Source organism: Sorex fumeus, unplaced genomic scaffold, assembly GCF_029834395.1.
Source record: "Sorex fumeus unplaced genomic scaffold, SorFum_2.1 ptg000072l, whole genome shotgun sequence".
NCBI classification, from domain to species: domain Eukaryota; kingdom Metazoa; phylum Chordata; class Mammalia; order Eulipotyphla; family Soricidae; genus Sorex; species Sorex fumeus.
This window is the reverse complement of record NW_026606129.1, coordinates 21,995,676-22,009,131: the sequence shown is the minus strand read 5'-3', so window position 1 is coordinate 22,009,131 and position 13,456 is coordinate 21,995,676. Positions and strand designations below refer to the sequence as shown.

Genomic DNA, 13,456 nt, shown 5'->3' with positions numbered 1-13,456 from the left:
TGGGCTGGAACCATAGTAAAGTGGGTAGGGTGCTTGCTTTGCATGTGGTTGACCAAGGTTAGATCCCTGGCTTTTTTTTTTTTTACAGTTACAAAGCTTTCACATTTGAGTTTCAGTCATATAATGATCAAACACCCACCCCTCCACCAGTACACATTTTCCATCACCAAAGTTCCAGTATCCCCCCATATCCCAACCCTTCCCCTGCCTGTGTGGCAGACAATTTCCACAATACTCTCTCCCTACTTTGATTACATTCAATGTTTCGACAGCAGTCTCACCATTATTATTTGGAATTTTCCCACCACCACTCAATCCTGCTGAAATTTGTTTTGTATTGCTAATTATGAATAGCAGCAGCCACACGCTCCTGGAATTCTAAAATTTTAGATAATTAGTGTCTGGAGAAATCTCTGCGGTGAGCTGCTTGGTTCCTAGATTCTTTTGGGCGTCTCTGTCTTAAGCCTTTAAGGAGCTTAAATAGTAGCCGGAGGCAGTTTGTGGGCATCACCTCAGGGCCCCATAGGGTGGGGTTGGGGTTTGGGGTTGAGTGTGAGGGGTGAGGGGGCAGGGAGGAACGAGAGGGACCGACTCATCCCCTACCCTGTGAGGCCTGGCATTTCCCATTACTGTTCCCGTGTTCCTGGGCTTCTCACTGGGTTCTGGAAGATGGCGGCCACTGGGATTCCTAGGGGGCAAGTGGAGGGACAACACCTGCTCCTGTCTGGAGTAGCCTGGTGAACCCGGTGCAAAGTCCAGAGAAATCTCTGCAGTGAGCTTCTCTGTTCTGAGATTCTTTTGTGTGTCACATCCCTGGAATTCTTTTTTCTTAATTAATTTATTTTTAATTTTTTCTTATATTTATGTATTGAATCACTGTGGGAAAAGTTACAAAGATTTCAGGATTAAGTCTCAGTCATACAATGATCAAACACCTTTCCCTTCACCAGTACTTATTTTCACCACGAATATACCCTCCTCCACTCCTCCCAATGCCTCTGAGGCAGATGATTTCTACTTAACTCTCTCTCTACTTTGATTACATTCATTATTTTGACAAAAGATGCAAAATTATTGTTTAGAATCCCCCCCAACATTCAGAATTCCTGAAAAGGCATTGTGAAATAATTTGTTTTCTATAGCTGGTTATGAGAACCATATGATGTCGCGCGGCCACGCGTTTTTGGATTTCTGATATTTTACTAGGTAAGTCTGGAGGGATTTCTGCATAGAGCCAGCTAATTACGAGATTGGTTTCTGTGTGTTTGGTGTTATGGCCGTGCTGGAGAGCTGTTTGTAGGGGGAAATTCATGACCTCGGTAGGGCGTGAAGGACGAGCCGGTACCGCCCCCCTTCCCATGAGACTGCAGTTGCCCCGTCATCTCTGGCTCATACCTGGCTTTCCAATAAGCTCCAAGTTGGCAGCCACCTTGCTGCCGGGGGTGGGGGGTTGGGGGGGAGAAGGCAGAAGGGAGCAACATCCTTTCCCTCCTGGGGAGGCATGGTGCCGCAGTTTAATGCATAGTCCATTCACTTTTCTGCCGCAAGCTGCTGGGTTCTGGTTTAAGTCCTTTAGCCTCTGGTGCCCTGGCCGTGCCGGAGAGCTGCTCGTTCGTGGGGTGCAACTCGTGACCTCAGTGGAGTGTGGAGTCATCCTTGGCATTCTTTATGGTCCCCTGAGCACTGAGTAATTCCTGAGTGAAGAACCAGGAGAAACTCCTGAACATTGCTGGGTGTGGACCACCTTGCCCTACCTCCCACTCCCAAGAGGAGAATACTTGCTTTGCCTTACTTTCCTTCCTTCCTTGCTTTCCAGTAGTAACACAAGAAATCTTGACCTGCTAATCCCTATACTCACAATGGAAGAAGACTCCTGTCATCTGTAGCTGATCTGTGCAATTCCATAGACAGACTTTCAATCTTTATCCCACTCCCATTTTCAAAGTCAGGAAGAATATAATGTACATTTTACAAGATAAATTTATTTATTTTGCTTAACTCAGAAGTCTTTTCCCCCTTACCCTACAGGAGAACCAAAGAACCGAAAATACAACCCATCAAGTTTCCATAAGTTTAACACATATGGGGTCCCAACACCACATGTTAATGATGGAAGAAACATGGCAAAAAATTTACATTGGCTCTATGAACAACAAATGTAAGTTTAGTTATATTGTGCTCTGGAATAAATGTGTGTTAAGTGTTACAATTTTTCTTCCTTTTACATTGAGGTAATATTGGTTTAGATCATTATGTATGGTTCAGGATTGCTTTTCCTTTTGCTTTTGTTTTTTGTTGTTGTTGTTGTTTTGGGGCCATACACACTGGTGCTCAGGATTTACTCCTGGCTCTGTGCTCAGGACTTACTCCTGATGGTGCTTAGGGAATCATGTGGTACCAGGGATCATACCTGAGTCAGCTGCTTGCAAGACAACTGCTTTAGCCCCTATAACAACCTTCCTTGTCCTATTTAAACAAATACTTTTAAACACTGTAGTTTACAAAGTTGTTCATAATACAACTGTTAAGAGCTTTTTGATGTTTCAACACCAATCCCACCACTAGTGTGGTATTCCCTCCATCATTTGTCCCTATTTTCCCAACCACCTCCCATAGCAGGCACACAATAATTTATTTTATAATGCTTGTTATAAATAAATGCTAATGAAATTGTCAAAAATGGTTCAGTAAAGGAAAATCTGTGAAAATCGTTATATCTCATCATGGGGCTTTTATGTTCTTGTATGAGGATTTACTAAGCTGTTTGTTGCTCGTTGAGCCTTCTGTATTATTGTTTTTGTTTGTTTTTAGTTTGCTTCTATGCTACTTTCCCATCTAATTTGGCGTACTTCTGCTGAAATTTCAGTATTGTGGAATTTGGTATGTAGCCATGCAGTCTTGAAACTTCAGGATCTGTAAAACTGGCTAATGACCTGGCATGGCTGTGGCTATGGGAGGTGGATGTGGCTTACAGGTGCAAGTACAGGTACAGGTACAGGTACAAGTACAGAGGGATTGGAGGGGGATAATGCCTACCCCCACTCTGAGAAGACCCCAAAGTTCTCAGCCTGGACACCAGAGTACCGGAAATTTTCATAGTTTGGTATCTCTGAAGAGATTATTAGTGAAGCTGTGGAGTTGGGTTGTTGGCATGGAAGCAGTGGTGGGGTGTGTGTGTAGTTGCCAGGGCTTTGGCAGGGCAGTGGCTTGGCAGGGATGGCCCAGAGTTTTCAGCTGGGAGTCCAGTGTGTCCATGAATTTTAGTTACTTGGCTTGCATCTCCTCTGAGATTTAGTTGTGAATCTGAAGAATAGGTCCAGTGGGTGAATTGACAAGATGGCAGCTGTGGGAGGTGGGTCCTATTTGTTTTCTAAAGATAATTGCCTTTCTCATTTTCGCAATTATATCACATGTAATTGAACTGTCTTTTGTCATTCAACTTTGTTAATATTTTTTTTTTGGAATAGGAAGCAGAAAGGCACACGAAAGGACAGGAGTCTCCCCTACAACACATGGAAGCACCTGGCTTATATCTTACCAAATGTCAACTTTCTATGTCATTATCTTATTTGTGACTACTTTCTTTCAAATTTAAAACAGATTTTTTAGTGTTTTATTTTCTGTTATATTTTATATCTAAGCCAATATGAAAACATTAAGAGATAACATAAAATCTGTTTCCTAAAAAAATAGAAAATTGGATACAGTGGTCTAGAGGCTTGATTGGTGATTTTGCAAAAAGATGTGTTCATGTTTTAATTTACAAGTCCTCATACATGTAATTAAGTGTCTTGAGATTAACTGATCATTCTGGATTATCTGGGTGGTCTTAAATCCATTCACATTTAAAGGCAAATGAAGATTTGAGACAAAAAAGATCACAAAAAAAGAGAGACCTGAGGTTGGAGGGGGAGATTGAGTGATGTGGTCTCGTGAGAGAAGAAGGAAAAGAATATCCAATAGATTTGAGAAGAAACAATGAACAGATTCTCTTTAGAGCCTTTGACAACATGTGACCTTGACAAATCTTGAGTGTAGGTTTTTGGTTTCCACAACTTTGAGAGAATACATTTCTGTTTTTTGAATCAGCAGTGGTTTGTGGTAATTTGTTATAGCAACCACAGGAAACTAGTAATATACTGGGCCTGCATTGCTTTCTGTTTCAGTGGCAGTTTTTTGAGCCATCCCTGCCTGTACTGAGTTTGAAGGGAGCCATTCCCAGCTCAGCTCTGTGCTTGGGGGTCACTTCTGGCAATGCTGGGCAACCATGCACTGCAGGAGATCAAATATGGGTCTCCCGCCATGGAAAGTATGTGCTCTGAGCCTGCATTTCTGCACATCAATAGGTTTGTTTTCTCCTTTTCCCTCTTAAAGTGAAATAATAGCTCTGCAGCTTTCTGTGCCCTCTACATGCAAGCAAAGTTTGCTGTTCCCTGAGTCCCCTAACTTCTCTGTTTTTGTTCAGTTGTCTGTGTGGTGCCTGTATTAACAACTCCTAATGCGAGAGGCAAAGCGCTAAGTTCTTTTTATGCTATTAGTTTAATATTGCTAACAACTTTATCTGATAGTATACTACAAATTTTATCCTTTTCAAAAAATCAGGATGCCTAGAAGTTAAATCATTTGCCCAAGAATGGTCAGGTATGAAGTATAGGAGTAGGAATGAAATCAGATTGTGTAGCTCCAGTGTCTGTCTTTAATTATTTTATCAGGTTGACAGGCATGTGGTTCTGTGATCACAGGCTGGAAATGTTGATTTCCATTCTTCTATTTATTTATTATATATTTGAATTTCTGATACTTGAATTATTAAAAGTAATGATGGTAAAACAAATGCAAAAGTAAAGTAATCCTTATATTATTATAATAAATGCAAATGAGATAATTTTCTTTAGTGTGTAGAGGAAGAGCTCATGTAACAAATACATGAAAGTTTGCTTTTTTTCATTTAAGTTTTGTGTCATATGAAGTGGTACTCAGGGAACTGTATAGTACTAGGGATTAGCCCAGGGCTCCCACGTGAAAGTTCTTTTAAGTTATTGCTCTGACCCTTATTGATCATTATTAAAGTCTTTAAGTCATAAAGAATAATATGAATAAATTATTTAAATATTTAGGGACTATAAATTGCTCTGACCCTAATTTCTCATTATTTAAAGTCTTTAAGTCATAAGGATACTATGAATAAATTATTTAAATATTTAAGGACTATGAGTATTTATAATTAAATATAACATAGAAATTGATACTTAAAGATCCATGAAGATGTGGTTTATCCACTTCGGAAAGCTCAGAAATATCAACCTATAGTTTACATATTATGTTTATTATGTATTATATAACATATGCCAACCTGGCTAGGGATTTGAAATCAAAGGTAAAACTCTTGCTTTGCATATGTGATGCCTTAACATTGGTACTGATAAATGTATATGTATATAATATATACAAACTTGTTATCAATTTGGGCTGGAGTGATAGCACAGTGGTAGGGCGTTTGCCTTGCACGCAGCCAACATGGCCGACCCAAGTTCGATTCCTCCGCCCCTCTTGGAGAACCCGGCAAGCTATCAAGAGTATCTCGCCCGCACGGCAGAGCCTGGCAAGCTACCTGTGACGTATTCGATATGCCAAACACAGTAACAACAAGTCTCACGATGGAGACGTTACTGGGCCCGCTCGAGCAAATCGATGAACAAGGGGAGGACCGTTATCAATTTATAAAGTTATTAAATAAACACATTAATAATGATGAGGTACAACCTGAACTTTCTGAAAGCAGAGTGTCTTGGATTATCAATAAGGACATATTTTTCATGGTTTGTGATGGTTATAGAAAAATTCAGTAAATATATTCAGTAATATACTAATGTAATCCCATTTATCCATAATATCTCAATACAAACTCTCTCACAAAATAGCCAGTAAGAATCTCTTGTTAGACATCTACCTAGAAGTCTTAAATGCCTAAAAAGCTCCAATTTAGGAAGACAGAGGCTTTCTGGTTGTGAGCAATAGGGACTTACTGAGTCTTGGAGTCTATTGATTCCTTATAAACCGAAATGATTATTCTCCACTAATTTACCTTAAGGTAGCTGGTGCTCTGAGGAGAAGAAAAGGGATAGTTGTCCCTTAGGCAAATGAGTTTTGGAAACTGCTGGGAGTCTCACAACTTTACCAACAGGGTCATTTACTCCTAAGGGACGTCACTGTCTCAGGGCTGCTGCCTCTCCTCATAATATGATCAGCTAAGCCCTGACACTGATTTGGCCCACTGTTCTGATCATTGAGAAGTAAGAGGCCTAATCCTTCCTGGCCACCTCATTAACATCTGTTCCCTAATGCAGGCTTCAGTTGCTTGCCATTTTGAAAGCCTTTACTCAAAAGACATACTGGATGAAGAAAAACTAGGTTTACCAAATGCTAGCAACCTAAGATCATGAACTTACTGTACCAATATCTCAGGATGATGTTTAGGTGTACATAATGAAAAAAGAAGGAAAAGAAGGAATAATAGGATGAGAGTAGTGAGGAGGGGACCAATTAAGTGGTATTCCAATTAGAAAGAGCAGTTTAATGATGGTGTTTGTTTCTGGTCAAAGCTTTGACAAACATTTCTGCCTTTGGAGGCCTGGGTGACAACCTTCCAAAATCTCTCTCTGGAGGACCTGTTCTCTTCTCATTCATCTGTAATTGACTTTTTGTTTAACATTAACATAGTTTATGAAAATATTTCTTTGTATTAAGAAACCAATCAAGGCTAAGGGCAGCTAGAGTATTTATCTGGAGAACAGATGGCATCTATAAGTTAGCCTGCTCTCTTACACATGTACTCTTTTTTTATATAGATTTTAAAATATATATTATAAAATCATTAAATTATGTTTATCTATACACATACAAAACATATTAATTTTAGAAGGTACTTAATTTCTGTAATTAAAATTCTGAAACACAAGATTTAAATCATTTTTAATAATTTAAATTATTCTAAAATTTAAATGATTTTCTTTCGCTTTATGGGCCAATATCGATCACGATCACGATCACCCTATTGTTCATCGATTTCCTCGAGCAGGCACCAGTAACGTCTCCTTCCTAGCCCTGAGATTTTAAAAGAGCCATTTCAATGCTCTTTCAGGATTAGGAGAATGAGACCCATGATTGTTACTGGTATTTGGCATATTGAGTACGACACGGAAGTTTGCCAGACTCTGCCATGCGGGCAGGATACTTTTGGTACCTGCCAGGTTCTACAAAGGAAAAAATAAGATGTCGCGCAGCTGCAAATATGGCCGCGTGCTTCCAGGAGCTGAGTTTTATAGTCTCTGTGTCTTGGCCGTTGATGGGACCAACCTGGCGCTGGAGGAATCTGGTGGGTGTGACGCCTACCTACTGGAAGATGAGGGGGGTCTTGGTGGAGAAGGCTGAGTAGACTTGGAGACCTCAGCCCCGGGACCCGCATGCCTGGGTTCCTCTGCCAGTTCTTTCATGCATGAGGCCTGTCCAGACGTGTGGAGAGTGGTCCCAGCATGATGGGCCAATATAGTGTTTTATTTTTTAATATATATATTGAAATTGATACACAATGACAAAGTTGTTCATGATTGAGTTTCAGAAGGACAGTGGAAAGAGAGTCAAGAGGAATGTCCCATACAATGTGCCATCACCCATCCCTTCACCAGTGCACATTTCCCAATAACAATGTTTCTAGTTTCCCTTCCACTCCCTCCCTGCAGTCTACCTCTATAGCAGGCAATTTTCCTCTCTCTGTGTCTGTGTCTGTGTCTGTGTCTGTGTCTGTGTCTGTGTCTGTGTCTGTGTCTGTCTCTGTCTCTGTCTCTGTCTCTGTCTCTCTCTTTCTCTCTTTCTGGCATTATGGTTTGCAATACAGGTACTGAAAGGTTATCATGTTTGTTGCTTTACCTGCTTTCAGCTCTCAGTTCTTGTCCAGAATGATCATTTTTAACTACTTTTGTCAGAGTGGTCCCTTCTCTATCCTAGCTGCTCTCCCCTCACCACCACTTGTGGCAAGCTCCCAAGCATGGGACATTCCTCTCGACCCTCTTTCCACTGTCCTTCTGCACTATTCTGTTTATGATCATTTGATTAAAGGATCAGGTAGATCATACTTTGTTTGTCTTTCTTCATCTGGTTTATTTTACTCAACACAGGATGATGTCATTTACCTGTGATATATAGGGCTGGAGCGATAGCACAGCGGGTAGGGCGTTCGCCTTACAAGCGGCCAACATGGCCGACCCGAGTTCGATTCGTCCGCCCCTCTCGGAGAGCCCGGCAAGCTACCGAGAGTATTCAATATGCCAGACACAGTAACAACAAAGTCTCCAATGGAGACGTTACTGGGCCCGCTCGAGTGATATATAGAATACTGGATAAAAAAAAACTGGATGAAGAAATGTAATGTAGTTAAGGGTGTGTGTGTGTGTGTGTGTGTGTGTGTCTGTGTGTGTGTGTGTGTGCCTAGATTACCCTTGATCCCAGAGATTAGGGAGTAGGAGGACAAAGAAGGACAGAAATCAAGGTGGGAAGGAAAATGATGAAAAAGGGAAGTAATGAAGCAATATAATGGTAATAATGGTCAGGGCTTCAGTTATACTGGTGATGTGGGTGAGTGTTAGAGCTATGTATCCAAAACACAGACTCAACAACACTGAAAAAAAAAAAAAACTCCATGAGATCGAAACTGCAACCACTGAACTCTGTAATGTGCCTTTCAAAGTGGCAGGTGTCAGAAGGGCAGGGTGTGTGTGTGTGTTAGAGTAGATGAATTATGGAAACTGGTGAAGTGAAGAGAAATTGACATTGGTAATGGTACTGGTGTTGAAATACTGTATGCCTAAAACTCAAGTATCAGTAACTTTGTAAATCATGTTTTTTTTTTTCAGTATCCTTTAAATTTTTAAAAAATTTTTATTAGTGAGACACCATGAGGTACAGTTGAAGACTTACAAATTTTTGTGCTTCGGTTTCAATTATACAATGATCAAATGCCCATCCCTCCACCAGTGCCCATTTCCCACCAGCATGGATCCCAGTATCCCTCCCACCCCCCATCCTCCCCATCCCACCCTGCCTCTGTGGCAGGGCATTCCCTTTTGTTCTCTCTCTCCTATTGGGTGTTGTGGTTTGAAAAAGAGGCAATGGGTGGCAATCATGTTTGGTCTGTAGTCTACTTTCAGCATAAATCATGGTATTTTAATTAAATAAAAAAATTTAGGAAAAAACACCCAAAGAATCAGATATTCAAACTGTAGGTATGGAGCTCGAGAGATAAAATAGGGCTTAAGGCACTTGACTTGGTTGAGACCAACCTTGGTTTGATCCCCAGCACAGCCAGGTGTGCTTCCCCCCAAAAAATTACAGATATGTGTGTATGCGTAGCATACAAATATGTTCACATGTTCATATGTGTATTATATGTGAATGAATTAATGGTGGATAAAATTCTTTATTCTCAGTTGGTTAGTGAATATGTGTTATGATGCTACAGTGAGCAATGCTCTGATATATATGGCCATTACTTCTGGATTCTCCCAGATATGTAATCTAAATACTTTTAGATTTAGAAGGAATTAGACTTATCAAATTTATAATCCATATTTTTCATCCCTTTTTAATTCTCTGTTGGGTTGGGATTTTGGCATGTTTTGCTTTTTAATAGGTTTTTGGGAGACCCTGGGTCCCTGTGGGGGATGCTTGGTCAATGGTGGGGGCCTGATGGATTAGAGGTTGGGCAGATGGTCTTAATCAGGGGATCTTGCAGAGCCGGGAATTGAACTCACATGCTAGGCATGTACTTTGTACTGGAATCTGATCCCAGCCCTGGAGCTGGTTTTCAGATATCTTTTCTACACCTGACTGTGCTCAGGGCTTTCTTACTGGCTCTGTGCTCAGGAATTGGCAGGGTTTGGGGCTCCATATGGGGTGGCAGGGATTAAGGATTGAACCTGGTCAGTCACTTACGAGGAAAGCACCTTCATCACTGTGCTATCATTCTGGCCTCCTGATTTCAGATTTCAGTCTCATTTGTTTACATTGTCATCCTTAAACTGATTTTGATTTCTTCTGACTTTTGTTCCTACATTTTTTTCATGTTTGAATTTAGTGGGAAGTAAATGAAGAAATAAGACAGATTATATTTCATCTGTATTGTGTTTTTTCTTTTTTGAGCTAATGGGAAGTAAATGAAGAAATAATAAGAAAAATCACTTTATGTTTCATCTTTTGTTTCTCCACAGAGTGTCACTCTTCTCCAGAAAATTATTCAGCTTGATATTTCTATAGTAAATACTTTTAAAAAGCAAATGGAATTTAAGAATTTAATGTTCATTGTTTTCAGTCTTGGCAAACAATAGAGAATTTATTAATTTTAATGTTATTAAATAATAGTGTAATTTTACAGCTCTCAAAAGAAATCTTACTCATTTAATCACAATGATAAAAACACAAAGTTATATTACAGAAAATAAAACCACCCATAATCCTGTCAACCTAATTCAACCATTATTATCTTCTTAATGCATTTCTGTCTATGTGACTTCCTGTACGGATCTTTGCATAGCTTTATCAGAGTGCGATTTTATTTTATATTCTGTTCACTTATACTTAATATAAAACAATTTTATATTTTTTTGCTGTATATTCTTAGCAACACTTAAAATTCATAGAGTGCATTCTTGATAATATGTTAATAAATTTGTCACTACCTTTGTTTTAGCTTTTTTGTTTGTGTTTGGGGGCATGCCCAGCATGCTCAGGACTTACTCCTGACTCTGTGCTCAAGGATCATTACTGGTGGACTCGAGGGACCATATGGGGTGCCAGGGATCAAACTGGGTCTACCAGATGCAAGGCAATTGCCCTACCTGCTGTACTATCTCTCTGGCCTCCACTTTTTAATTTTATTGCCTGATTATTCCCAAAAGAATTATAACTATTTACACTGATAAGCCACAAGTGTTTTTCATACTTATTGCCCTTGTCTGTGTGTGTGTGTATGTGTGTGTGTGTACTGCTTATCATGTTAAACTGTGTTACTATGTTTAAAGTCACACTTTATTCATCTTTTTTATTTGTTGTTTTTGTGTCACGCCCAGCTATGCTTAGAGCTTACTTTGATTCAGTGTTCAGGGGAGCATATGTGGTACAGGATTTGAACCAGGGTGAAGCACATGCAAGGCAAACAGCGTAACCTCCCTGTATTACCTCTATGGCACATTATTATTTAATTTTTAAAATTTATTTTGTTTTTTGTTTTGGAGCCACATCCAGCTGTGCTCAGGGGCAACCGTGCAGTGCTGGAGATTAAACCCAGTCCTCCCGAATGCAAAGCATACTCTATCCCTTTCAGCTATCTCTCTGGATCTTTTATTCTTTAATATTTTGTCACTAGAGAATATTATAATTTTTCCATCATATTTTTCATAGCTGAAAGCTATCTTTTTATTCCCCTTGGTTATTTGCTGTCTTCCCTTCCTCCCTCCCTCCCTCCCTCCCTCCTTCCCTCCCTCCCTCCCTCCCTCCCTCCCTCCCTTCCTTCCTTCCTTCCTTCCTTCCTTCCTTCCTTCCTTCCTTCCTTCCTTCCTTTCTTCCTTGCATTGCTCAGGGGCTATTCCTGATTTTGTGCACAGTCACGTCTGGTGGTCTTGGTGTGTGTGTGTATTTGTGTGTGTGTGTTTGGGGTGGGGACCATGTTGTATCATAGAACCTGGGCCTTCTGCATGAAAACTGGTTTACATGAGTGCAACCCATTGAGCTTTTCTCTGACCTGAACACTTCGGTTGTTTAATGAAAATAAATGAAGTAGTCTTATATTTTAATCAAAATTAAGTCAGAATACTTGAAGCAACTAAAGATACTTAACTTTTTAATTTTGCAGGAAAAAGGGGGCTAAAGTAGTATCCAAGAGAGTTGATGATTTCAATGAAAAGTTTCAGCATAAACTTGGAAGAAGTTTAGATCCGTAAGTTAATGATTAAGTTCAAATGAATAGCCTCTTTGGATCAAATATTAAAAAGGACTCATGGAAATGGTTTGTGTCTTAATAGAATCAATCCATTAAATAAAACAGAAAGATAAACTTTTTGAATTAGTCAGGGAACTTGCCCACTCACAGCAAAACAGGGCCAGTGGTGATCTGGTGGTCACTAGTAGGTACTGGCAGTGGGGACTAGGCATGCAGTTCCAGGGATGAAACCCAAGGCCTCTTGCATGCAAAGCCTGTACCATTTGAGCCATATCCCTGGGCTGTTGTTTCTTTTTAAATCTTACACGTGTGAAAGGATTTCACCATTGTTAATACCTGCGTAAAATTAGATAAATGATTTCTTGGAGAAGGTTTGTCTGCAGGAGGAAAATACAAGCCATTGGAAACCTGCATAGATATATTTTAGATTTCAGGGAGGCCATGTGATGTTGTTTGAGTTTTTGTTTTGGGAGCCACAACTGCTGGTGTATGGGGGCCCTCTCTCCACACAATGCCAGGGGTCTCTCCTGGAAGTTCTTGGGGGAACAAGTCATTTTGGGGATCAACCTGGGGAATTAACATGTGAAGCATGTGCTCCAGTCCTTTGGGCCCTCTCCCCGTACTACAGTGGGAACTTGAACTAATTTTTATTTTTCAATTTTAAATAGTATTGCAGAGACTATGAAGGTTTCTCCAGACCACACTTTTGGAGCGTGTCTCCGTCCCGAAGAGTATGGTAAATATAATACAGAAAGAAATACAAATCTTCTCCCTGAAAAATAACAGTAAAATTCAGTTAAGTTCATCTACTCTGAAAGTTTCTAGTTTTAAAGGCTTAAAATATTACACTAACATTAGAGGAGAAAAACTGTAGCACAAGAAAGAAATTTTTCATATTATAACATTTCAAATAGGTCCAGTTTAAAGTACGTGTAGTGAGTACCTAAGTGTATTTAGGACTTACATTTCATGTAAATAAATGTGGTTTGTATTGAACAAACTAAAGTGAAATGAGTGCTTTTACTTTTTATTTTGTTACTTTTTGGTGTTTGGTCATAAGTGGTGGTGCTCAGGGGCTATTCCTGTCTCAGGAATCACCCTTGATAGTAATCCTTCGGAAACCATATGAGGTGGCAATGATCTAACCAGGGCTGGTTGCATGCAAGGCAAACCTCTTACCTCCTGTACTATCTCCAGCTCAGGAGAAGCTTTTCAGTGAATCAATATTGTATTGGGCCCTTGATATTCAATACATGGCCTAAAAGACTGTGGAAATGGTGTTTCCTGCAAGGTTATTGGAGATGTGAGCTAGCAAGCTCCACCCAGACTTACTGAACTACAATCTTGATTTACAACATTGCCAAATAATCACATAATTCACAAACATTCTCTTTGAACCAAACAACCAGTCAGCCAACCAAACAACCAACCAATTCAAAAAGAAAAAGAGGAATCACACCTAAAGCA

At 39.9% G+C, this 13,456-nt stretch overlaps 1 protein-coding gene across 1 annotated transcript in view; it reads left to right on the top strand.

Annotated features, from left to right (window-relative positions):
* The window catches only part of EFHB (EF-hand domain family member B), a 64,398-nt gene that overhangs the window by 27,192 nt on the left and 23,750 nt on the right, over window positions 1-13,456 (top strand). Inside the window, exons 6-8 of the mRNA XM_056129306.1 lie at window positions 2,029-2,158; window positions 11,903-11,986; window positions 12,658-12,725. Of these exons, the coding sequence (XP_055985281.1) occupies window positions 2,029-2,158; window positions 11,903-11,986; window positions 12,658-12,725 (282 nt within the window). The remainder of the gene's footprint in view (window positions 1-2,028; window positions 2,159-11,902; window positions 11,987-12,657; window positions 12,726-13,456) is intronic.